This window comes from Dromiciops gliroides, chromosome 3 (assembly GCF_019393635.1).
Source record: "Dromiciops gliroides isolate mDroGli1 chromosome 3, mDroGli1.pri, whole genome shotgun sequence".
Taxonomy (NCBI): domain Eukaryota; kingdom Metazoa; phylum Chordata; class Mammalia; order Microbiotheria; family Microbiotheriidae; genus Dromiciops; species Dromiciops gliroides.
In genome coordinates this window covers 622,325,270-622,351,163 of record NC_057863.1, presented here as the reverse complement: position 1 = coordinate 622,351,163, position 25,894 = coordinate 622,325,270, and the positions used below count along the sequence as shown (strand labels likewise).

Here is a 25,894-nt window from a genome sequence, read left to right as displayed (position 1 = left end):
CCTAATTAGACACTAATAATGTGTTTCCCAAGTGCTTTCTAAGTGTTTGCTGATTGATAGAGAGAGCAAAATGCCAAGTCTGAAATATCCAAATGGTGATTGGGGACCCAGTATTTAGCAGAGGCCTGACATTTAATATTGAAAGTGAGGATCAAACAAACCAGACATAAATTAGGGGAAAATGTAGGGCCCATGTGAAATTTTTTTCCTTTTTTAAAGAAACATGTGGTTGCTTGATCTAATCCCAAACCAATCTTTTTTTTCATTCTTCCTCCAAGACTCCTCTGAAAACTTTCCTGACAAAGAAAAATAAAATTGATCTCTGAACTTATAATGCACTCCCTAGCCCAGATGGGATTGGGTGGAGTTAGGAAAACTAATGAGATTTCACCTAAGCCAAGCGAGAGACCTTCTGTAATAATTTTCTGTCATTGAAAACTTGGCTCCTTGCAGCATGGAAATGCTGATCTTTTCAGTATAGTAATCAAAGTAGATGAATCTGTGCAGTCAACTGTTTTGGAAGTGAGTTTTCTTTTTGTTTTTCTAAGTTTAAGAGCTTAGTTAACTGAATGTGTTAATGCTCAGTTTCCTTAATAATAATGATGATAATTCTTATAATAATAATTATTATTTACATAGTGCCTTAAGGTTCACAGAGCTCTTTACATATATTTTCTTATTTGAATATCACAGAAACCCTGTAAAGAAGGGGCTCTGTGGGTATCATTATCCCAGTTTTACAGACAAGGACTTACCCATGATCATATGTCCATAAAGTATCAGAGGCATGATTCAAACCCAAGTCTTTCCTAAGTCCAAGGCCAGTGCCCTTTCCACTCTAGTGTACTACCTTTCATTTCCCCATTGGCAATGGTGCCTGGCGCAGCATTTATTGAGTATATTCTGTGTACTTGATAAAATGTTAACTTATGCCAATTATACATGAGATTTATACAGCACTTTTCTCTAGACTTCACTTCTCTAAATGATAGTGTTGACTTCTTAATGAAATGGACACTGATATCTACTTTAAGTTGGTATTAGGAAATATCTCCAAAATTCAGGTTGGTTGTTAGTGATCCTTAAGATGATTGCTTTTAGATTCCTTTTAGGCAGACTATCATAAGGCATAGATCATAAATATTCTGTCTTGGGAGTGCTTAGCACTTTCTGTTGGGGTGTTGTGAGTGTGTGTGTGTGTGTGTGTGTGTGTGTGTGCGCGCATGCATGCACATGCGTGCAGGAGAGAGATATAGTTCTCTTTGATTTGGTTGCAGGGCAGCCTTGTCTCACAGTGGAAGCCCAGGACTGGTTCCAGAAGGAAACAGAACTTTCCTTGATGATGCCCATAACGTCAGTGCTTGGCGAGAAGTCCTCACAGGGGAAGAGATTCCTTTCGAATTTGAAGCAAGAGGAAAACTAAGGCACAGGTAAAGAACATTCTAGTTCCTTCATTTCTTAAAATAAGGAGGGTAGTAAAGGAAAGTGAATTGCTGTGCTTTGCCTGCTTTTTTTTCACTTAATGATTTTTTGTGGGGATTTTTTGTTTGTATAAAGACTGCCATGGAGACACATGTATTCTATCAGTTTTCTTTTAGAAGATGAAAACATTTTCTCACTAATTGTTTGTAACATAGGGTTATCACAAAATTTTCAAAATAGTCTCCAAATAAATTTAATTATTATTTTATTAAGTTCTGTAAAGTATCCTTTTGATGATTTTATTAGAATAGCATTAAAACTATAAATTCACTTTGGTAATATTGTTATTTTTATTATATTGGTACAACCCAATCAGGAACACTGAATATAATCTTTTAAATATTTAAATTGTTCTTTATTTCTTGAAGGAACACCTTTTAATTGAACCTATGCAGATATTTTGTGTGTCTCCAGATAATTAATGTATTTTGTAATTAGTTAAAATGGGATTTACTTTTGTATTGTTATCTCTTGGGTTTTATATATATATATATATATATATATATATATATATATATATATATATATATATATGTATGTATGTATGTATGTATGTATATATACATACATACATGTACATATGCATACATATATACACACGCACATATTTCTATATGTACATATACATACACATGTATATGCTGTTGTTATTTGAAGATTTATTTTGTAGCTGTTACCTTGCTGGAGCTATTAGTTGTCTCTAAATAAACCACCATGTTATCAGCAAATAAAAATGGTTTTATCTCTTCTTTCCTTATCTTTTTGCCTTTAATTTCTCTAAGCAACATTTTAAAAATGTATGTGTGCCACATGAGATTCCTTGGGATGGAGTGTACAGAGAGTTGGCCTCAATAGCCAGGTTAAAATCCTACCTGTGATACACACTGGCTGCATGACTTTGGACAAGTCATCTAACTTCCCAGTGCTGAAGGCAGTTCTCTAAGATGATAGACTGCACAGCAGTTGCTGTAATGGGCATTTCCTTCCTGGGAGCTCTCTATGCCAATGAAAACATAGGCTTCTGTATGGTTTCACCAAGATCAGGTCTTGATAGGTTTTCTAGATTAGATTAGGGGACTGTTGGAAATTTAGTTTACTTAAATTTGAATAGAGTGTTTTACAGTGTCTCAGGCTATTCTTGTAGACAAGATGGAGAGATGTGGGCTTGATTTTGTGGCTTCTGGACCTGGTTGAATGGCCAGATCCAGAAAGTAGTCATCAATGGTTCTGGGGCAGCGTAGAGTTTTCTAGAAGCATACCCCGGGTATCAGTCCTTGACCTTTTAACATTTTTGTAATTAATTTGGATAAATGCATACATGACTTTCAAAATCTGAGGTAACATAAAATTTCAGATAGCATCTTGAATGATATAAAAGTCTTGACAGGCTAGAACAGTGAGCCAAATCTATTAAGTTTAAATATACCAAGGGTGGTAAATGCCACCTTTCACTTCATAAATGCAAGATTGGAGAGGCATGGGTTAGGTAGCTATTTATCTGAAAAAGATCTGGGGATTTTAATGGACCAGATACTCAATATTGGTCAACAGTATGCTATTTCATTCAAAAAAACTGCATTAAGAGAAATGTATTGTCAGTTGCCAAGCATTTATTAAGTGCCTACTGTGTGCTAGGTACTGTTCTAAGTGCTGAGCATACAGAAAAAGAAAGTCCATGCTCTCTAGGAGCTCACTGTCTAATGGTGGAGACAACTGACAAGCACCTATGTGTATACAAGACATAACAGTGTAAATGGGAGGTAATCCCAGAGAGAAGGCACTTGGTGGCAAGGCTGGTGGTAGAGAAGGAAAGAGAGAAACTGGGAGAGACCTGTTGTAGAAGGTTGGATTTGAACTGAACCTTGAAGGAAATCAGGAGGCCTAGGTGAGGAGGGAGAGCATTGTGGGTATGGGAGACAGCCAGTGGTGGAGGGGTGTGTGTGAAGAAAAGTGAAACCAGATTGGCCAGATGGTAGCATGTACAAAGGGGAGTGCTGCACAGTGAGCCTAGGAAAGAAATGCTTCCTCACAGATTGGGAAGCTAGGGGGCACCATAGTGCATGGAACACTAGTCCTGGAATCAGGAAGACATGCGTTCAGATCTGGCCTTGGATACTTTCTAGCTGTGTGACCCTGGGCAAGTCACTGCACCCTGTTTACCTTAGTTTCCTCATCTATAAAATGAACTGGAGAAGGAAATGGTAAACCGCTCCAGGATCTTTGCCAAGAAAACCCCAAATGGGGCCATGAAGAGTCAAATATGACTGAAAATGACTAAAATAATAACAAAACAGATTCACCGACTATAATGTTCAAGACAAAGAAGGTGATAGTTCTCCCATCCTTTGTTCTGGTCATGTGAAGGTAACCAGTGTGGTAAAGGACTATGCCTTATACAGATTGGCCAAAGGAACTGGGCATATTTGTCTATTGATAAGCATTTATTAAGTGCTGCCTATGTGCCAAACATTGTGCTAGATACTGGGCTTCCAAAGACAAAAGATAAACTCTAGGAGCTTACAGTCTACCCAGGGGAAATGATGCATGCATATCTAGGTATATATACCCAGTATATCCAGAAGGGGCACACAGTTGTTTGGGGAAGAGTGGCAGGGAGATCATCAGGAAAGGCTTCATTTAGAAAAGGGTGTTTGAACAGAGCCATGAGAGAAACCAAGGATTCTGAGAGGTGAGGGGGAACGCATTCCAGGCATGGGCCACAGCCAGCTCAAAGGCCTGGAGACGCGAGATGGAGCACTATGTATGAGGAACAGTAAGAAGGCTGTTTTGGCTGCACTGTAAGTTGGAGAGTAGTGCGGAACATGACTGGAAAGGCAGATGGGGTCAGGTTGTAAAGGGCTTTCTTTGTTGTCATTCATCCTTTGTTTTCGAAGAGGACCAATGACATCACAGGTAATGTCTGGACTTGTGCATAAATCAGATTTAAGTGAGGCAGAACTGCACCAAGTTGTCAGCTTCACTCTCCCTTCCAGAGTTATCAAAGTCCAGGGCAGTACAAAAGTCAGGCTGACTCGTGATGGCCTGGGATGCCGTGGAAGGCCTTGGCATCTTGGATGCCTGACCAAGCTCAAAGTGCTCCATAGAGCCTGTTTCAGCGGCCTTTATTGCCGTCGTAACAAATTGTTCTCATCCACCCATTCCACTGGGAGAAATCTTTACATGCTTGGGGTAGACACCCCCCAACTTACTGACGTGTTTGAGGCCTGTCAGTTACCCTCAGCCTGGTTTAGCCCAGACACTTTTACCAGGGTGTGCTCACTGCATGTTCTACAGCTCCTTGGAGCCACAGGTGAGAGTTGGGTGATGGGTGAGTACCAAAAGTGGGTGAGCAGCCTTTACATCTTTGGTGTCCACCTGTCATCCAGCTCTTACTTGTGGTTCTGAGAGGGGGTGATGGGGTATTCAGGGATGATTAGCTCCTCTGTGTGAAGGCTTGTTGAGCCTTAAAGGGCTTGAAGCAACAAACAGAGGAGTTTGGGGGTTTTTTTGTTTGTTTGTTTTTGTGGGGCAGTGAGGATTAAGTGACTTGCCCGGGGTCACACAGCTAGTAAGTGTCAAGTGTCTGAGGCGAGATTTGAACTCAGATCCTCTTGAATCCAGGGCCAGTGCTTTATCCACTGTGTCACCTAGCTGTCACCAGGAGTTTGTTTTTGAGCCCAGACATCATATGGAACCACTAGAATTTATTGTTTTAGAGATGGGGGTGATATGGTCTGAGCTCCATGTTTAGAAACTCACTCTGGTAACTCTATGGAGGATAGATTAGAGTAAGAGACTGGAGACAAGGGGATTGATTAAGAGCCTGTTGCAGTAGGGTGAAGGTCCAAATTAGTGTGGTATCTGTGTGAATGGAGAGAAGGGTTCAATTTGAGAAAGGCTGTGACAGTTAAAAATGCCAAGGTTTGGTCATGGACTGGCTATGCGGAGTGAGTGGGTGAGGAAGGAGCTGAAGATGGTCCAAAGATGTCAATATTTAGCTTGGTGAAGACAAACACTTAGACAGGACTTGGCCCAGGGGCTCCCTATTGCCTCTAGATGATAACAGTCGTTTAGATCGCACTTGGCATTTAGAGTCGCTTCTTCCCTGGCTCCCCTCTTGCTCTCTAGGTGTCTGTCCTGTTGCTCCCCTTCAGGAATTCAGTTCCTGTTTTACTTGCTTTTCTCTGGGCCTTAAGCATGGGGGTCACTCCTGAACAGAGATTCGAGAGGATCCCTAGCTTCCTTCAAAACACAGCTCAGGACCCCCTTCTGACATTTTCCTGATGCTCCCTCCCTTTAAAATGACTTTGTGGCACTTTGTGTGTGCTTTGTCTTGTGTATGTGTTGTATACCCTTCCCCCCCTCTTTCCCCTAACCCATCCCCAGAAGCTCCTGGAAGGCAAGAACCACTCTGGTTTGGTTTGGGTTTTGTCTTTGTGCCCCATGGCCTTTACCCAGTGCTTCACCAATAAAGGCCCCTCATCACTGTCTGTTGAATTAAATTGATGTGATAGCTGTTTTCCACTATTTAAAGAGCTATCATTTGGAAAAGGCTTTAGCCGGCAGAAGAGTGAGCTAGTACAAGATCGAGGGCACAATGATGGGGGCCAGTCTTGGTGTCAAATGACCTGGGTTTGAATCCCCACCTCATACCCTACATGGGTGACTTTGAGCAAGTTGTCCTTGAGCTTCCTCATATGGAAAGTTGGAATTATAATACTTGGATTCCCTGCCTCATCGAGTTGTGGTGAGGAAAGCACTTTGCAGACTTTATGGAGCTGTAGAAATGGGGAACATTGCGCCAGGTAGAAAGGGACAGATGGGCTGTGATCTGCCTCTTTGGCAGGGACGCTTCTGTCCCCCAGTGGAATGGGCCACTTTTGGAGCTTATAAGCACTCACACTCCTCTAGAAGACTGAATGACTCTTTGTTGGGCCTCCTTGTTCAGGGCCAGGTGGTCGTAGGTGGCCTCAGGGGTCTCTTTCAGATGTTTCTGACATTTTGGAGTTCCTGGCTACATGACCATCCAGATATCCCTTTCTAGGAATAGCTAGCTCTGTAGCACAACCTCTGAAGGAAGGAAGCTTTCCTCTGATGATTTCTGTACTCCACAACTTCAGTTCTCGTTTTCATTTATTAACTCCTTAAAGGTTTCTTTGTGTTGGATTACAGTATCTGAATTTTCCATATCTGATCCACCAGATTAAGTAGAGTGGTTATAATTGCGTTTCTTGAATACAGTTCTTGTTGTTAATAGGAGCCTTACAACAGCTCATCCTTTTCCTTCTTCAGAAAGGCAAAACAAACGGATAGAACAAAAACCAAATAAATGAGGCGTCTCTGCATTCTCTTGCCCCTTGCCCCTGTAGAATGCAAGAAGGCAGGGTTGAATTGAATTGTAGGATTTAGGAAGTAGAAAGTGTCAATAAATCAAACCAATGGTCAAAGTATGTGTCGGCTCCAAAAAGCTTTGGTGTTAATATTCTGGCAAAGATACCCGGTGACCTTCTAGACAGAACCAGCAGAGGGAGCAGAGTACAGAATGGCTTCACGTTTGGGGCACGCAGGATCGAGTAAGAAGAAAGTTTTCTGTCGTTAGGTGGCATACAAACACCTAGTACATGTTGATTATGTTAAGATGAAGTTTGTTTTTTGAAACTATTAATGGTTATTTTCCTGTGGGACTGAAGTTAGGTACTTGGACCCAGCCTTCCAGATCTGTAGACTACCATGGACTATGCTTTTAGTCTACACGTGCAAAAACTTTGATCCTGTAGTGAATGCTGTGTGTTCCATTATTTCCTGTGGCTGTTTTAGTGTATGTTTCAATCCATTGACATGGGTTCTGAACATTCATTCAACCTTTAAAAGGCTCTAATACAGTGTAAAAATGAGTAATGTATTAATATATATATATATCTGGAAGCCACTTAAATTTTAGCTGTGAAAGGACATCTTTAAGGTTTTCCTCAAAGGAGTATAGAGAAGGTTGTCACAGTACAACTACAAAGCTGTTTCTGTTGTATTAAAGAGGGTATGATCTTTCTCTCTTTTTACTCTTCAGTTTCCATGTTTTGTGACCTATTTCTCCTGTATTTCTCCTTGAATTCATCAATGTAAATGTACTTGCTTACTCTCCCCCTTCCCAACCCAACCTCTGGCTTCAAATCCAGTTCCTTTTTTGGAGCTTCTGGCTTGAATTAGGCAAAATCTAAAATAGAATTAAATGTGTCATTTCCTCCCATTCCTCCTGTTCTTCCTGTTGCCTTCTGCTCTGATTTCTCCCAAACATTTCAGTACTTAGACTTGAAAGGTCTCTCTCATGTAACTCTTCTCTAGTCACATGAGACTGAAGTCAGAAAGCTTGATAGAAGAACCAAGGGAAAAAAATGTTTTCCTATATTTTCAAGGGCATGGTTCTATTATTGAAGTATTAAAAAGCACTTTGACTTTTCCATTGAAATTTACTTAAACTCTCCTCATTCTAAAGGCTCTCTTAGGAGATCTGCAGATCTTACACAGTGAGAGAGAGGGCAGATGGCCAGAACTGGCAAAGCTTGCACTCTGGTTTATGGATACTCAGCCAGATTGTCTCTTTCACCTTTGGGCAAGCCCACTGACCTCTCCAGCCCTTGGTTTCCTCATCTGTAAAGTGAGGGGATAGGTCTATGCTCTCTAAATTAGTAACCCTCTAAATTAGTATCCTTCTACGCTGACCATCACAGGCTAAACTCCTCATTGTTAGAATCTGTTCTTAGGGAAGTTTTTCTCATGGTTCATTGTGGAATGGCTAAATTGAAATGGAAGTTTCTTCTTAAGATAGGGTTTAATGCTCCCTCCCTTTTTGCATCCCAACTGACAGGCATACGCATGACCTCCGAATCCACCAGTTGCAAGTGAGAGTGAATGGCTGGGAACAAGTGAGCCCTGTGTCCGTGGACAAAGTGGGGACCTTTTTCCGATATGCTGCCCCTGACAAAAATCCATCAGCTTCCACGGTGTGTGCTTGTTGGGGACTGCTGATAGCATGGTTCTGGCCTGGGTGTCAATTATCCCATGCAATTCAGATAGTAAAAATACAGCGTTAGGTTAATGTTCTGTTGGGATTTGATTATTGCATATTCTATTAATTCTAAGAGGAAGGTATAATAGAATTTCAAGTCAGTTACCAGGAAGGATTCACTTTGTAAAATTTCAGTTATATAAAGGAATAAGCATTTGTTCAGCATCTACTATGTACCAGGCACTTTACAAATTTTATCTCATTTGTTACAGATATATTCAAGTGCCCATCAATACCAGAAACACCTACTTAGGTATCATTGGGGGAGATAAAGCTCAGTTGTGATAGCCCTTTTATTGCCATAGACATAAAGTCCTTTTAAATTCCACCAGAAGGAATCTTGTATTTACTACTGAGAAGTTGGAAGATCACAGTTATACCCATTAAAGGCTGTTCTCAGTGGACAATTGAGATTGAAAATTGGAGATGGTCCGTCCACCTTGGAGAGAGTTTTCAGACTTCTCACCTAGCCAGACATTTACTAATTTGCCAGACATTTTATTTACCTTATTTGTTTCTGTCACATTTTCTAGGCCACACCACCCCTACCTCCCTATGTTACTTCTTTTGGGGGTTGGGGGGTACAGGGCAATGAGGGTTAAGTGACTTGCCCAAGGTCACATAGCTAGTAAGTGTCAAGTGTCTGAGGCCAGATTTGAACTCAGGTCCCCTTGAATCCAGGGCCAGTGCTTTATCCACTGGGCCACCTAGCTGCCCCCTACCTACCCATGTTACTTCTAATTAGTGAAATTACTTACTAATCTAGTTACCCATTATCTTTATCTCTCCTAATTCTTATTGGTGACAGATGTAGGAATTTCCCTGTCCCTTTTCCCACCTATTTTAGGGCCTAGTCATTCATTTTCATACCTATCCATATCCTCTGTCTTGTGCTGATCTTTACATTATAGGATTATGCATAGTGTCGAAAGCTGTAGGGAAATGCTATTAGTAGCATCAATAATAAACATGCAGCAAAGGAGGAATCTTGAGAAACTTAGCAGTTATAACTTACTGCAGGCTCACTTGCCTGTCAGCCAGTTCTTAATTCCTTTGGGCTGATTTTTCTAATTTTCCACTTATGGGTATTTAAGTGATAACTTGCTGTAAACTGATGCTGCTTTCCTCAGGTTTATGTTCATCATGAACATTACACAGTGTAAATTTCAATCCTTCTTTCCCCAGGACCTTAAAAATTCCTGGAACTTGAACGCCTTTAATTCATACCTTTGGCAATGAAAGGAATGTTCAAATTGAGCTTTGTTACCCCCTTCCCCAAAATACCTGTAACAAGTATGCCTTGCTTTTTGCACTAGTATAAATTACAAATTGAGGAGTAAACAATATTCAATATAATTTTAAAGTGAACTGTCTTCATTTGTAACTAGATTTCAGTTGGTAGCATCAGCAGATAACCTAGTTTTTGATATCTTTGCTTTCTTTTCCCTTCTTCCATCTCTTTAGCACTCTCTGTTAGGTAGTAGGCATTAAAAGACAGGAACCGTGTAATGGGATACATCAGTGAATCCAGAGGGCAAGAATTATATTATTCATCTGTGTAATGCCCAAAGTGACTGGCACATAATGGCTATTTAGTAAATAATAGTTGAATGGATAAGTGAGCCTTATTTTGAAGATAACTGTTCCCTTAGTTTATATAGTGTGTTAATTCAGATGTTTCTTTCATGAATTTTCCCAAAATAAAGTATTAGAATTTGGTGTCTTTGCATCTTATATGTTTTGTGCTGATCGTTTAACTTCTGGGTTGTTGTTTTGTTTTTGTTTTTGTTTTTTTTAGATTGGCAGTCCTAGCAGCAAAACAAATATAATACATCCTCAGGTCTATGTGAGTATAGCTTTTATTGTTATGAATTCATATTTATTGCTTATACCCTATGAATGAGACCAAACTATTTCTGATGAATGTGTTCCAACAGTGATCACTAGAACAGACAGCTTCTTAATAAATGGAATTGCTCTTCACTCTTTACTCTTAACGATGATACATTAAGTTTATAAAACACGTTGCCTTGGTGAAACCTCGCTAAAACAATCTTTCACTGACACTTTATGTGTGAGATTGAGTAGAACAGAATAAGACAAATATAGGGTGATCCTAAGGTCTTCTCTTCAAGAATTAGGATATGAAGAAAAACCATGGACAGCAATATATATTCAGTGAATAAATAAGATTGAAAAATTGTAATATTTTTTCTAGCTGACTTCTTGAAGGATCATCACAAGACAGCCTTCAGATTTCTTCTTAGAATTCTGTCCCTCAGCGTTTTGGGTTTTGAAGCATGAAAGTTTGGGCATCCTGGCATCTGGGCTTGAAGACAAAGTCGAGTTTAAATGACAGCTCTTCAGTAATGAATTTGTCAGGGCTTTACTGCATTGGATTAACGGGAACCTTAGTTCTGGTAATTGTTAGACCGGAGATCTTAGCTCTGTGCAGACCCTCCAAGGGGATATCAGCCTTTGCATTAGCACTTCCTGAAAGCATGACTGGCTTGGTTTTTTTTAGTGCACAGGTCTTCATCATTTTATGAAGTTGATTCAGATGTTGTTTATTTTAGTAAAGAAGTTGGCAGTGCAAAAAAAACAGGATATAGTGTCATTTATTCTTTGAATGAAACAGCATTGTCAGTGTATTATGGACATGCAGTTTAAGAATACTAGTTAAACCATTTCTCTTGAGAGTAATGTTATTGTTCATTCAGTCATGCCTGACTCTTCATGACCTCATGGACTACAGCATTCTAGGCCCTTCTCTCCTCCTCCATCTTCCAAAAGTCTGTCCAAGTTCATGTTCTTAAGCTTCCATGACACTATCCATCCATCTCATCCTCCATTTTCATCCATCCCCTCTCCTTTTGCCTTCAGTCTTTCCCAACATCAGGTTCTTTTCCTATGAGTCCAGTCTTCTCATTATGTGGCCACAGTATTTAAGTTTCAACTTCAGTATTCATCCTTCCAATGAATAGTCTGAATCAGTTTCTTTAGATCTCCTTGCTGTCCAAGGGACTCTCAAAAGTTTTCTCCAGCACCACAATTCAAAAGTGTTGATTCTGTGATACTCAGCTTCCTTTACGGTCCAACTCTCACAGCTATATATTACTACTGGAAAAACCATAGCTTTGACTATATAGACTTTTGTTGGCAAGGTGATGTCTCTGCTTTTTAGTACGCTGTTGAGATTTGCCAGAGCTTTCATGTCAAGAAGCAAGTGTTTTTTTAATTTTATGGCTACAATCACTGTCTACAGTGATCTTTGAGCCCAAAAATATAAAATCTGGTAATCTATTTGCTAAGAAGTGATGGGATAGCAGTTGCCATTTTTTTTTTAAGCTTCAAGCCAGCTTTTTATACTCTCTTAGTTCATCCTTATCAAGAGACTTCTTAATTTTTTTTCACTTTCTGCCATTTGTATATCTGAGCTTGTTGATATTCCTCCTGACGACCTTAATTCTGGCCTTGGATTCATCCAGCCTGGCATATTGCATGTTGTACTGTGCAAATAAATAAATAAGGCGACAATACACAGCCTTGTCATACTCCTTTTCTGTTCTTAAACCAATCACTTGTTTCATATTTGGTGCTAATTATGGAGTCTTGGCCTACATACTGGTTCTTCAGGAGACAGGTATGATGATCTGATAGTCCCATCTCTTTGAGAATTTGCCACATTTTGTTGTGATCCTCACAGTCAGAGCATTTAGTGTAGTCTATGAAGCAAGAAGTAGATATTTTTCTGAAACTCTTCTGCTTCCTCTATAATCTAGCAAATGTTCTCAATTTGGTCTTTAGTTCCTCTGCCTCTTCAAAAACCAGCCTGTTCTTCTGGTAATTCTGAGTTCACACATTGCCAAAGCCTAGCTTGGAGAATCTCAAGCATAACCTTGCTGGTATATGAAATGCATGCAATGGTTTGGTAATTTGAACATTCCTTGATATTTCTCTTCTTTAGGAACACCAACTGATCTTTTCCAATCCAGTAACCACTGTTGAGTTTTCCAAATTTGTTGACATATTGAGTGCAGCATTTTTTTAAAAATAGCATCGTCTTTTAGAATTTTAAATAGCTCAGCTGGAATTCTGTCACCTCCACTAGCTTTATTGTTAGCAATGCATCCTAAGGCCCACTTGACTACATTCTCCAGGATATTTGGCTCTACATCAGGAACCACACCATTGTGGTTATTGGTGATGTTAAGATCTTTTCTTGCATAGTTCTTCAGAATATAGACTGAGCATGTTTGCCAGTACATGACCTTTTTTACTGACAAATCTTATTTCTCTCTATCATATACACCTCAACAATTTAAAATTATGCAACACCCCCCAGCACAGTCTCAGAAAACCATTAAACAAAATCACTCAGAAGAGCAACTATGATTAGTAGTACTTGCAACCTTATACTATTATGATTTAATCTTTGTTGTTAGCAGTTAATAATCTTGTACTTTAGTAGTTGACTCTTAGAGACAGGAAGGATGTGTGCTTTAGCTTTAATACATTTTTTTTTAAGTTACTACAACTAAGTCCACTGTACTTAATCAAGTTTTGTTGCCATTTAAAAGTATCTTCCTTCACATAGATGTAAGTGTGAAATAAAGCACTGTGGCATAGCTGATAGCAAGACCTAATTTCTTGGTACCCCAGAAAACTCTTTGGGATTATAAATTATAAATGGCATTCAAGATGGTGGAGTGAGAGGAAGTTGTACAGCCTAACTTACCACTATTCTTTCTCTGCAAAGATCTGGAAAATCCAGCAGACTGAATTCTGATCAAGAAAAGTCAGTGAGTCATTTTTCTAGCCCAGGGTGGCTTAGGGAAAGAGACAGAGAGGTACTAGGCCACTGGTGGGCAGGGTTTCGCCAGGAGTGTGTGTGTTGCTGGCCATTGCTGAAGGGCTGAAGGAAGCTGAGATGGCATCAGGGTAGGAAGTACTGGAGTAGAAAGAGGTCCCAGAAGATCCCTGAACTAGCCTTAGGTGTAGAGACAGGTGCTATTTAGCAGCTGTTTTGCTCACTAGCCAATTTCTGGTCTCAGATCCAGGATGGTAAGAAATGGTCCTTGGTGATCATGTGCCCTAACAGTATGTTGATTGGGGAAACTTTCTGGAAGTAAAATGTAGCTGAATGTTTTTGATTCCAGGAGCAGAGCAGGGACTTATTTCTAGCCTTTAGCCCAGTGTGAAAGCCTGCATCAGAATAATCAGGGCAGGAGTCTTAGGCCAAAGGAGAGCCAGCAGTTCAGTCACTTTGAACCTTCAGAGTTCCCAGCAGGCCCAGAGAAGTGAAACCTCCACTCACAGAGATGCCAATAAACCCAAATTTAACTTTCTCTTCCCTTCTTTCACCCTTTTTTTTAGCACTTTCTGTTAGGTAGTAGGTATTTTTTAAAAACAGGAATACTTTATTAAAATGGGTGAAAGGAGCTTCTATGTAATGGAATATACCAGTGAACCCTGAGGTCAAGAATTGTATTATTCATCTGTGTAACCCCCAAAGTGTCAGGAACTTACAGAGCTCAGACCAGGAGGACAGTGAATAGAGCTCACCCTGAATCATATCACCTTGGGATCACTGAAGGCTTTCAAGTCCCAAACCTGAGCTGTGAAAGCAGCACAAGTTTGTAATAGGACAGAGGCTCAGGCCAGATATCTGAACTGATCAAAGGAGGGAAGAAATACACACACACACAATTGGGTACATAAATACATCTTAACTAACGAGAAAACAGGAGGGAAAGAGGTTAAGAGAAATGGAAGAGGGACAGCTAGGTGGCTCAGTGGATAGAGCACGGGCCCTGGAGTCAGGAGGACCTGAGTTCAAATCCGGCCTCAGACACTTAACACTTACTAGCTGTGTTACTAGGCAAGTTGCTTAACTCCAATTGCCTCACCAAAAAACAAAAAAAAACAAAAAAAAAAAAAGGAGAAATGGAAGAAATAAGAGCGAGAGTAGGTTATGGGAGGCATTAGACAGAAGCAAAACAAGCCCTTAAAGAGAGGGTCAGGGGAAAAGAGGAGGAAAAGTATAAGCCAATAGGATGGAGAGAAATACATAGCAGTCAAAACTGAATGTGAATGGGACAAATAAACTCATAAAATAGAAGAGGGATAGCAGGAGGGATTAGACATTAGAATCCAGCAGTATGTCGTTTACAAGAAATGCTTGAAACAAAAAATACACAGTTTAAATAAACAGAATCTATTATACCTCAGCTGAAGTAAGAAAGGCTGGGTTAGCAAACACTATATCAGAAAAAGCACTGGCAAAAATAGATCTAATTAAAAGAGATAAACAGGGAATCCACATTTTGCTAAAAGGTACCAAAGACAATGAATTAATATCAATACTTAACAAATATTCTCCAAATGGCATAGCATCTAAATTCTTACAAGGAAAGGTTAAGTGGGTTACAGGAAGAAATAGACATTAAAACAATAATAGTGGGAAAATTTAATTTATCCTTCTCAGATCTAGATAAATACTAATTTAAAAATAACAAGAAAGAAGTTAAGGGCTGAAATAGAATTTTAGGAAAGCTAGATATGATTGACCACTGAATATTATTCAGTATGAGTAGAAAGGACTATACTTATTACTCAGTTATACATAGTACCTTCACAAAAATTGACTGTGATTAGGGCATAAAAATTTCATTGAATGCAGAAAAGCAGCAATATTCAAATGTATCCTTTACTGATCACAATGCAATAAAAATTACATTAGAAGACCTTTGAAGCAAAGATTAAAAATTACTTGGAAACTAAAAAACTTAATCCTAAAGAATAAGTGGGTTAAAGAATAAATCATGGAAACAATCAATTTCATTAAAAATGTTGACAACCATGAGACAACATACCACCTTTTGGGGATGCAGCCAAAGCAGTATGTAGGGGGATATTTCTATTTTTCAAGGCTTTCTTTAGTAAAAGAGAGAAAGCAGATCAATGAATTGTACATGCAACTTAAACAACAACTAGAAAATCAACAAATCAGAAAAAAAACAAATACCATAATAGATACCTTGAAAATCAAAGGAGAGATTAGTAAAATTGAAAGTAAAAAAAAAATACAACCATTGAATTAATAAATAAAACCAGATTTCAAACTACTACAAATGAATCCAGTAACCTCATGTTTGATAAACCCAAAGGTGCAATTCTTAGGGCAAGAACTCACTATTCAACAAAAACTGTTGGGAAAACTAGAAAATAGTCTTGCAAAACCAAGGTACAGACTAACATTTTATACTGTATATCAAGATAAAGTCTAAATGAGTTCATGATTTAGCATAAAGGATAAAATTCGTAAATTAGAGGAACATGGAAGAAATTACCTGTTAGATCTGTGGATAAAGGAACAGTTCATGACCAAACAATAGATAGAGAGGATCACAGGGGTTAAAATGGACAATTTTGATTGTATAAAGTAAAGAAAGTTTTTGTACAAACAAAATTGATGAAGCTGAAATTTTAAGAGATATGGGAAATTAGGAAAAATTTTTATAAGAATAGGTGCTATTCTCCAATTGATAAGTGGTCAGGAAATCCAAGTGATCAACGGTCATATGAAAATATAATAGTTTCTCTAACAAGTAGCTAGAGAAATGCAAATTTAAAAGAACTCTGAAATACCACCTCTCACCCATCATATTGGCTAAGTTGAGAGAAAAGGAAAATGACAAAAGATGGTGGAGTTATGAACTAATCCAATCATTTTAGAAAATAATTTGGAACTATGCTCCCAAAGTTATTACAAAGTTATGCATGCCTTTTGACCCAGTGATAACCATTACTAAGTATATACCCCGCATAGAGACACCCAGAGATACCATTACTAAGTATATACCCCCAAAGAGAAAAAGGACCCATATATACAAAAATATTTATAGTAGCTCTTTTTTGTGGTGACAAAGAATTGGAAATCGAGGGGATGCCTCTCATTTGGGAAATGGCTGAACAAGTTATAGCATGTGAATGTAATGGAATATTGTTCTGTAATAAATGATGATGGACATAGTTTCAGAGAAACCTGGGAAAACTTTTATGAACTAATAGAAAGTGAAGTGAACAGAACTAGGAGAACAATTTATATCATAACAACAGTATTGTAAAGGTATTCACCCTTTAAAGACTTAGAAACTGATCAGGACAATGACCAACCACAATTCTAAAGGACTCATGATGAAACGTGCCATCTACTTTCTTTTTTTTTTTTTTTATTATCTTCTTCCCAATCACTTGACTATCTCTTTATTTCAGCCCATCATTACTTCTTTTTTGTTGTTGTTTTTTGTTTTTTTTTAGTGAGGCAATTGGGGTTAAGTGACTTGCCCAGGGTCACACAGCTAGTAAGTGTTAAGTGGCTGAGGCCGGATTTGAACTCAGGTACTACTGACTCCAGGGCCGGCGCTCTATCCACTGCGCCACCTAGCTGCCCCCCCATCTACTTTCAAAGAGAGAGCTGATGGACAAAGAACAGACCAAAGCATATTTTCTTTTTTTTTTTTTTCTTTTGTTGTGTAAGGAGGAAATGACTAATGTGGGAGATTTTAAGTGAGAGATGTTACAAATTTTCATTGGTATAGGGATTTTCCACACCCAAAGTTCCCTACATTGATGAAGTAAGAGATCTGAACTAAAAACAAAGAAGTTATCATGTATCTTGTTGTTTTCATTCAGCTGGCTTCACTTTGTATTCTTTAATGATAGTTGTTTCCATATATCCTTCTATTTTTTGGTTTTTGGTTTTTGGTTTTTTTGCAGGGCAATGAGGGTTAAGTGACTTGCCCAGGGTCACACAGCTAGTAAGTGTCAAGTGTCTGAGGCCGGATTTGAACTCAGGCCCTCCCGAATCCAGGGCCAGTGCTTTATCCATTGCATCACCTAGCTGCCCCCTATTTTTTTGTTTTTTTATAGTCATATTCCATTTCATATATATACTATAGTTTGTTCATTTGTTCCACAATTGTTGGTGCACAGTCTGTTCCCAACTTTTTGATTTTATGGTGGTGATCTTTTTGTATTAGCAAAGATCTGAAAACAAATAGATGCCCATCAATTGTAGAATGGCTAGGCAATTGTTTTATAGGCAAATTCTAGCAACTGTTACCTCAGTGGGTAGAGTTCTGTGCCTGGAGTCAGATAGACCTGAGTTCAAATTTGGCCCCAGATAATTACTAGTTGTATGACTCTCTGGGCATGTCACTTAACCTCTGTTTATCTCAATTTCTTTGACAGTATAATGGGGATAATAATACGATCTCACAGGGTTGTGAGAATCAAATGAAGAAATTGTGAAAAGTGCTTAGTATAGTTCTTGGACATAGTAGGTGTTATATAAATAATGATTCCCTTCCTTCATATATGAAGAAAATGTGTCAGTAAAGTATCCTCTTGAAGTATAAGTCCATTATTAATACCTTTGGGTTCAAAGGGTAGGAGCATTTTTGTACCATTTCTTATAGAATTCCAAATTCTTTTCTAAAATGGTTGAACCATTCTAATCCAACCAGCATTTATTAATTGTCTACTATTTTCAGGGCCTTGTGCTAAACCCTGGGGAAACAAAATCAAAATAAAAAAGTCTCTTCCCTCAAGGAGCTTGTATTACAACTTTCAAGTTCTATAAGCAGTAAACATAGGGCTTCTCCTTTTTTAAAATTTTTGTTTGTTTGTTTTTGTTTTTTTCTCCTTTTAAAAAAAAAAGTAGCTTTACCAATATTCAGTTTTTCCATTAATTTAACCACCTTTGTCAATTTGAAAGTGACAAGGTGATACCTCAAAATTACCTTAATTTGCAGTGATCTGATTATTAATGGTGTTAGACATTTTTCTGATAGTTTGCATTTCTTTTGAAAACTCTTCTTTTCCTTTGACTACATATCTATTTGGAAGTGGCTCTTTACAATATATGTTTGATCAATTCCCTATAGATTTTGAATGCTTATTAAAACAAAGATTATTTTCCCAGTCTAGATTCTTTTTCTTTTATCTGCACTGATTGTCTTATTTCTTCTAATCAAATTTGCTTATTTTATCTTGTATAATTTTTTCTATCCTATTACAAATTACCAACACATGATCTTAATCTTTACAAGTTAGACAGTAAGGATAGTCTATTGATTATAGCCCAGCAAGAACTCTAGTGTATACCACATACTATTTATGTGCCTGTCTGGAAACGGAAAGAAAGAGATTCATTCGAAAGTGTACTTGACGTAAAAATCAAATGATATCAAAAATTATTTTTTCAAAACTAGTGCTGCTTTGAATATTTTTTTACAGATAGGTTTTTCCCTCAATATCAACTTCTTCAGGTATAATCCGTTAGATCGTAGTTTAAAGGGTATGAACATTTTTGTACTCTTTCTTCAGAATTCCACTTTTTTCCCCAAAATTACTGGACCAGTCCAACCCAATAAGCATTCTTAAGTTCTTACTACACACAAGGCATTACATTAGGCACTAGGGATACAAAAATTGAGCAAACAAAAAAAACTAGTCCTTGTCCTTTTTACAAAAAAAAAAAAAAGATTAAAAAAAATCTCAGGAAAGAATTATTCATAGTCACATGTCACAATCTGCACATTTTGATTAGGATATGCGATAGGATAGGATAAGGAATAAATGGGCCTTCACAAATAGTATTCCATAGTAGGCCACATCACACAATTAACTGAAAGAGGCACACCAACTACATTTTGGTTTCCTATCCTACTACTCAACTGAAACTGTTCTCTCTAAAGTTACCAGTGCTCTGTTAATTGCCCTCATCCTTCTTGACCTCTCTGCACTATTTGACATGGTTGATCACCGTCTACCAGACACTTTCTCCTGTCCGTGTGTGAGAGAGAGTGAGAGTGAAAGATAAACATACACACACACCTACTTACACTCACACACTCTCCTTTCTTGGTTCTCTTCCTACCTGTCTGATATGTCCTGTCTCCTTTGTTAGATCATCATCCATGTTGGGTCCCCTAATTCTGGTGACCCTGAAGAATTCCCCCTGCACCCTCTTCTGTCTTTATCCTCTCTCCCTTGAGGATTTCATCAGCTTTCACAGGTTTAGTTATCATCTCTATGCAGGAGACAATTTATCTAGGCATGATCTTTCTCCTGAGTTCCAGTCCCAGATCACCAAGTCCCTATTAGATATTTTGCTTTCCATTTGTTCCAAAGGTATCTCAAACTTAACAGGTTCAAAATAGAACTCATTATCTTCCTCAACTTACTCCTCTTCTGAACTTCTCTGTTTCTCTCTAGCATGTCACCATCCTTTTAGTCACCTAGGGCTCACACTCTAAGTGCCCTTCTTGACTCTTCTTTCTTACTTAGCCCATATATCTAGTCATTTGCCAAATATTGTCATCTCTACCTCCACAGCATCTCTTGAATCTGTTCCCCATTCATGAGTTACACAGCCACCATCCTAATTAGGATGAAATCCATGACTTTGTCTATGTAATTTCCTATGCCAGGAGTGCCACCTTCCTTTGGCTACTTATTAAAATCCTACTTACTTTTCTAGGGCTGTCTTAAGTGCCACATCCTACCTGCCAAACCTAGCCTATTTGTATCCTCATAAAAACCTTTCTGTACCTCTTTTGTCTTTATCATGCCATACTTGACATGATATTTATGTACATAGGATCAGAAATTGAAAGCTGAAGAAAGAAGTTAGAGGCCATTTGGTCCAACTTTGTCATTTTCCAAATGAGAGAAGTGAAGTCCAGAGAAGTTAAGTGATAGGGCATTTATTAAACAGTACCTACCAGGCACTTTGCCAAGTGCTAGGGGCACACGTAGAAGTAAGCGTGAGGGCCGCTGATACCAAAGAGCTTATGTTCTAATGGGAGAAGACTCAGAAAAAGAACTGGAAAGAAAGAGTAGCATAACAGCTTGGCGTTTGGATGGCTGGAAAGCAGCCTAGATCCCAAGTTCAGGACAAGATGAGCCGAGAGCTCACATATCAAAACCCAGCTTCCCTGGCTCAGTGTCCAGTATTCCAGTGAGGAGGGATATAAAGATGAGAGCATTCTCAGGGTTACACAAATGTTTAGTAGCCAAGCTGGCCTTTGAATTTGGGCCTTCTGATGTCATGTCTTATGTTTCCTAAAGACTCTTCATGAGAACAGGAACTTGGCCTTATTCATCTCATCACATTTGGTGTTTAACAGGGTCTCTACAGATAGGAAACAAACATAACAACAAACATTTATTGAAGATGTGATGATTTAATTCATTTAAAAGAACCACATTTTGAAAAATGTGTAAATTCTGGCTGTAGGAGACTATAGGCAGGTATTTGAAATGAAGAAAAGCTTTAAATTATTCTCTTTCTAATAACTAGAAGTCTAGAATTTTGGAAGATTGTTGCTTTGATCTCAGTATGTCTTGGAAGTGAGATACATGTATCTAAAAGCTGGCTTTTTTTTTTTTTTTGTGACACCATATATCATCTTTGCAGACTGTTTAAGGAAAAATAGCATTGCAATAGGTATTTGTTATTTCTTATTTATTTATATCATTTATATCATTTATTTATTCATTCATTCATTTATTCATTTATTCATTCATTCATTCATTCATTCATTCATTCATTCATTCATTTATTTATTTATTTTTGTGGGGTAATGAGGGTTAAGTCACTTGCCCAAGGTCACACAGCTAGTAAGTATCAAGTGTCTGAGGCCAGATTTGAACTCAGGTCCTCCTGAATTCAGGGCTGGTGCTTTATTCATTGTGCCACCTAGCTGCCTGCAATATGTATTTATTTATTCACTGTCTTTTATATCTAAAATTTCAGTGGGCTCCAAGGCCAAATGACTTAAAGAGCAGCTGTTATTATCTCCTTAATAAAAAGAAAAGGAATAATAAAATACTTTTCAGATTCTTCTGAGCCTCTGATTTAGGCATTTTAGAGAGTGTTATTGCATTTTGTGCATATCTTCAGAATCACAACAGTATTCTTTCTCTGTTTCTAACCAATCCTATAGTTCTCTTCACTCCCGCCAGTCCGGGTGGTTTTTTCAGTGACCATGGAAGGCAGTGCCCGAAAGGTCATCACTGTCCGCTCAGCTCTGATTGTGAAGAACAGATTGGAGACACCAATGGAGCTAAGGCTGGACAGCCCCTCTGCTCCTGACAGTAAGTGCCAGCTCTGTTTCTCAGGAAGAAGGATTTGTCTTTTCAAGCAGTCTGCACACGTGCTACCTTTTGAATTCCTTTGAGTTAGAATTCCATATCCTTGATTGCTAATAGTTCCTTTCTGTTGCAGAACCTGTCGTGCTCCCAGCTATCATGCCAGGGGATTCATTTGCAGTCCCTTTACACCTCACCTCTTGGCGGTTACAGGCCCGGCCCAAAGGCATGGGAGTATTTTTTTGTAAGACTCCGATCCACTGGACCACTGTAGTAAAGACCACAGAAGTTAGTAGCAGCAAAAGAGAGTGTCATTCAATGGATACAGAAAAAAGCAGATTTTTCAGGTATATAAGTCCCATATACTGTGTCATTTTTTTTCCTCCTTTAGGATAAAAGCATGAGGTATGCAGCATTAGCCATCTTCAAGGATTAAGGGAAAGAGACTTCTCTTTATTTCAGAATCTTTAATGGAGGAAGTGATACATTTATATGTATTGAGAATCTTATAACTATAAGATCACTTGGAGTCTGTTATGTCTTCTTGTTTTGGAGTTCTTAAGAACATATAGTTCTTACCTGAGTAAGCTTGAAATCTAATATATGTAGGACAAGGTAACTTATTAAAATATACACGTGAACCGAGAAAGCATGGAAAGCAATCCCAGACCCTACTTTCCTAGTATTTAGGATTAGAAGCAGGGATTAGCAAGTAGATTCACATTATGTCACTTACTTGCTTGGGGCAAGAATATAGAATTTCACAGGATGGAATATATAATAGAATAGACCTCAGCTGTTCTCTTTTGAAAACCAGAGATGATGTACTAGGTATAATGTTGGTAGAAAAACAGATGAGCAGCCTATATATAGCATTTTATGGTTATAAAGTACATTATTATATATTGTCTCATTGATCATGAGTAGTACTAGACCATTTCAGACTAAGAGTAAGGATATTTTAAGGTCAGTACTTAATAGCTTGGTTGCCTCATTGCAAAGATAGACATTTAAGTCAAGTGAACAAGCATTTATTAAGCATTTTCTATGCGCCAGGCATTGTGCTAAGTCCTTGGGATACAAATACAAGCAAAAAGGAAGACGGTGCCTGTCCTCAGTGGGCCTGGAACATTACATTCTATTAGAAGACCACGTAGAAGGGAGCTGAAAAGTGACTAGGAGGATGGGAGGGACTCACCAGGGGCATAGTGAAGATACCTGGAGAATGAAGGAAATGAGGTTCTGAGAGGAACTCATCAATGAGAGATGTGGGGAAGGGAGGAGCAGGGGTGGGGGAAGAAGAGATGGAAAGAGAAGGAAGCTGGGGCATGGTGGTGTGGTGAAGAGAATGAATGACATTTTGTCTGAGGTCTTCCTCAAAATGGAGGTTCCGAGAGGAACTCATCCAGTAGGAGAAGAGGACCGATCACTGTGGTGGGAAGTGAAGTTAGCTGAGAGAGCGTAGAGAAATCCATTCACTTTGTTTAAAGAAAATTTTCAGATGACTATAATGTCTAACTCAATGAAACAAAAAACCTACTGTTTATAACAGTTCTTATTTTCATTATTTGGCAGGGATTTTTGAGCTTATAGATTAAATGGCAGGGTTATAACAACTTGTAGACACAAACCTGACAGTTTATGCAGGAGTGGGAGAATTAAATACATTTAACAGTGGGAAAATAGTGGAGAGTTTTATTGCCATTGTGATTTTAGAGTGCTTATGTTCTACTTCTTGGGGACTATATAATGCCCTATATAGGTGGAACAGGAGACTTTATCCAATAACAAAAATAGTAGGCGTGATACGTAATTGCCTTGCTCATTTGAACATCTGTAATAATTATACCTTTTGGGCTAATGTAATATGAAGCCATACATAAGTTCTGGAAGTCAGTAATGCTGGAGGATAATTGGAGCTTCTGTGAAGATATTAAAATATACACCCAAGTTTTGGTGCCTTCCAGTTTTAATTGCTATTTATATTGTAGGATTCTAAAGAAAACCCTGAATGTCCTGTTGGAAGGGAAAAATCAGATAGTTTGGGTGTAAAGGAGGGGATAACAAGTAAGTGGACTCAGAACTAGTCCTCTCCCCTCCACGGTTTCTCTTACACTAGATTATTGGGTTTTCTGACTCGGTTGGCAGACTATCCATGACTAAAATTGTTAGACGCAAGAACTGCAAATGTTTTATTGGATTGTTGAACCGATTGTAACGTTACACCTCTTCATGAGCAAGAGATCAAGTCCAGCTTTTCCATTCAGTCTGGTGGTGTTCACACCAGTCTTTCTTTCTTCCTAGGTTTTGTGTGGCTATAAAGAAAGAGAATTATCCAGATTACATGCCCTCCAAAATATTTTCTGACAGTGCTAAACAGATTTTCAGACAGCCTGGGCACACCATTTATCTCTTGCCAACTGTGGTAATCTGTAACTTGCTACCTTGTGAACTCGACTTTTACGTTAAAGGGATGCCAATTAATGGGACGCTCAAACCTGGCAAAGAGGCAGCTCTGCATACAGCAGACACATCTCAGAACATTGAACTGGGTAAGGTCTTATGGTAATACCATTCTCCATTCATGCCCAAGAGCAGCATAAAATGTTTCCTGGCTGCTATGAAAATATTTCCAAATAGTCCTGGTACACAGATAGGACCCTAATTCATTTCTGGCACTATACCTTAGTTGTTACTTGACCTTAGCAAGACATTTAATCCTTGTAAACTGCATTTTTCTCCTACCTGCAAAATAGAGGTGGGGCGGGGTGGGTGGAGGTAATATCTGCCCCTCCCTACCTCACAGGGAAGTTTTGAGGATTATTAATGAGATCATGTAGGTCAAGTGATCTTTGGAATAAAAGAATAATAAATAAAAGATGGATTATCATCATTTTAGAAGTTTATTGTTTAAGGAACACTCAAAGCAGATATTTCTGTATTCTAGATAATATGTATATGTTACCTGAAAACCTTAACAGACATGTTATCAAATAATCCAATCTCTTTTAAATATGTTCTTGATGTCTCAGTGACTATACAGACTATAGGATTTAATTTAAAATACAAAAATAGCACAATACTAGTTTGATTCATTTTCCTGGTCTTTTCACTTAAATAGGTTTTTACATATTAATAACAACTTACATTCATATAGGACTTTATAAGTTTCAGAGGGCTTTGACATACATATTAATTTGATTCTCTCCCTTAACCTTGTGAAGTAGGCAGAACATATATTATCCTCACCATTTCATAGTTTAGGAAACTTGGCCACACATAAGTACTTGGAGCCTTCTGATTCCTGTTCCGGTATTTTTTTCACTATACCTTGCCGTTCTCCATGTTCTTTGGATATGTATGCTTATTTACGTTAAAAATTTTTTTTTCCACTTCTTATTGTTACACTAGACACCACCTCATAAATAAATCTGAATGGGCTCTAGAAAGGACCTATGACCTGATTCTAGATGTTTGCTCCTCTTAGGAAGTAGTTTTATAATAGTTCCTAAAGGACTTAATAAAACCATATATATTTATATAGCCATATGTGCGTTTTATATATATTATATACACACCTGTGAATATGTATGTTTGTATAGTTACATATAGATATAGACACACACAGAGATGTGTGCATAAATACATATACATACATGCACACATTTATGAAAACTTTATTACATTGGAAAAGAAGGTGCCTAGCAAAGACAATAATGTCTGAAAGAAGTAACTGGTTATATCTTAATGTGGAACTTGACTCACGGTATTTTTTTTTCAGATGCAGAACATACTTGGTCACTTTCTTGATGCCTTGATTCTTCTTTAATATGTATTTTGCCCTTTTTGAATATCAATTCCTAATGGTTTTTCCAGTCCCTCTGGTTTGCTGTCACACCAGTTAAGAGAGGTGGTTGTTCTTGATCTCTTTTTTTCAAAATTCTTGACCACTTTAGAAATATTTTACCAATCAGATGTGACTTATTTTCTAAGTTTCTAATCATTGGTGGGGCAGTGAGGGTTAAGTGACTTGCCCGAGGTCACACAACTAGTAAGTGTCAAGTGTCTGAGGCTGGATTTGAACTCAGGTCCTTCTGAATCCAGGGCCAGTGCTTTATCTACTGCACCACCTAGCTGCCCCACTGAAAGATAATTTTAGAGGAAACCAAATTAGTTTTCTCAAAATAC

General features: G+C 38.3%; 1 protein-coding gene across 6 annotated transcripts in view; it reads left to right on the top strand.

The window, feature by feature from the left end:
• Positions 1 to 25,894, top strand: part of VPS13D (vacuolar protein sorting 13 homolog D) — a 338,497-nt gene that overhangs the window by 122,229 nt on the left and 190,374 nt on the right. For all 6 annotated transcript variants that reach the window (XM_043991354.1, XM_043991352.1, XM_043991351.1 and 3 more), the window contains 6 exons: positions 1,278 to 1,430; positions 8,345 to 8,480; positions 10,344 to 10,391; positions 21,562 to 21,712; positions 21,843 to 22,053; positions 24,011 to 24,258. In XM_043991354.1, the coding sequence (XP_043847289.1) occupies positions 1,278 to 1,430; positions 8,345 to 8,480; positions 10,344 to 10,391; positions 21,562 to 21,712; positions 21,843 to 22,053; positions 24,011 to 24,258 (947 nt within the window). The remainder of the gene's footprint in view (positions 1 to 1,277; positions 1,431 to 8,344; positions 8,481 to 10,343; positions 10,392 to 21,561; positions 21,713 to 21,842; positions 22,054 to 24,010; positions 24,259 to 25,894) is intronic.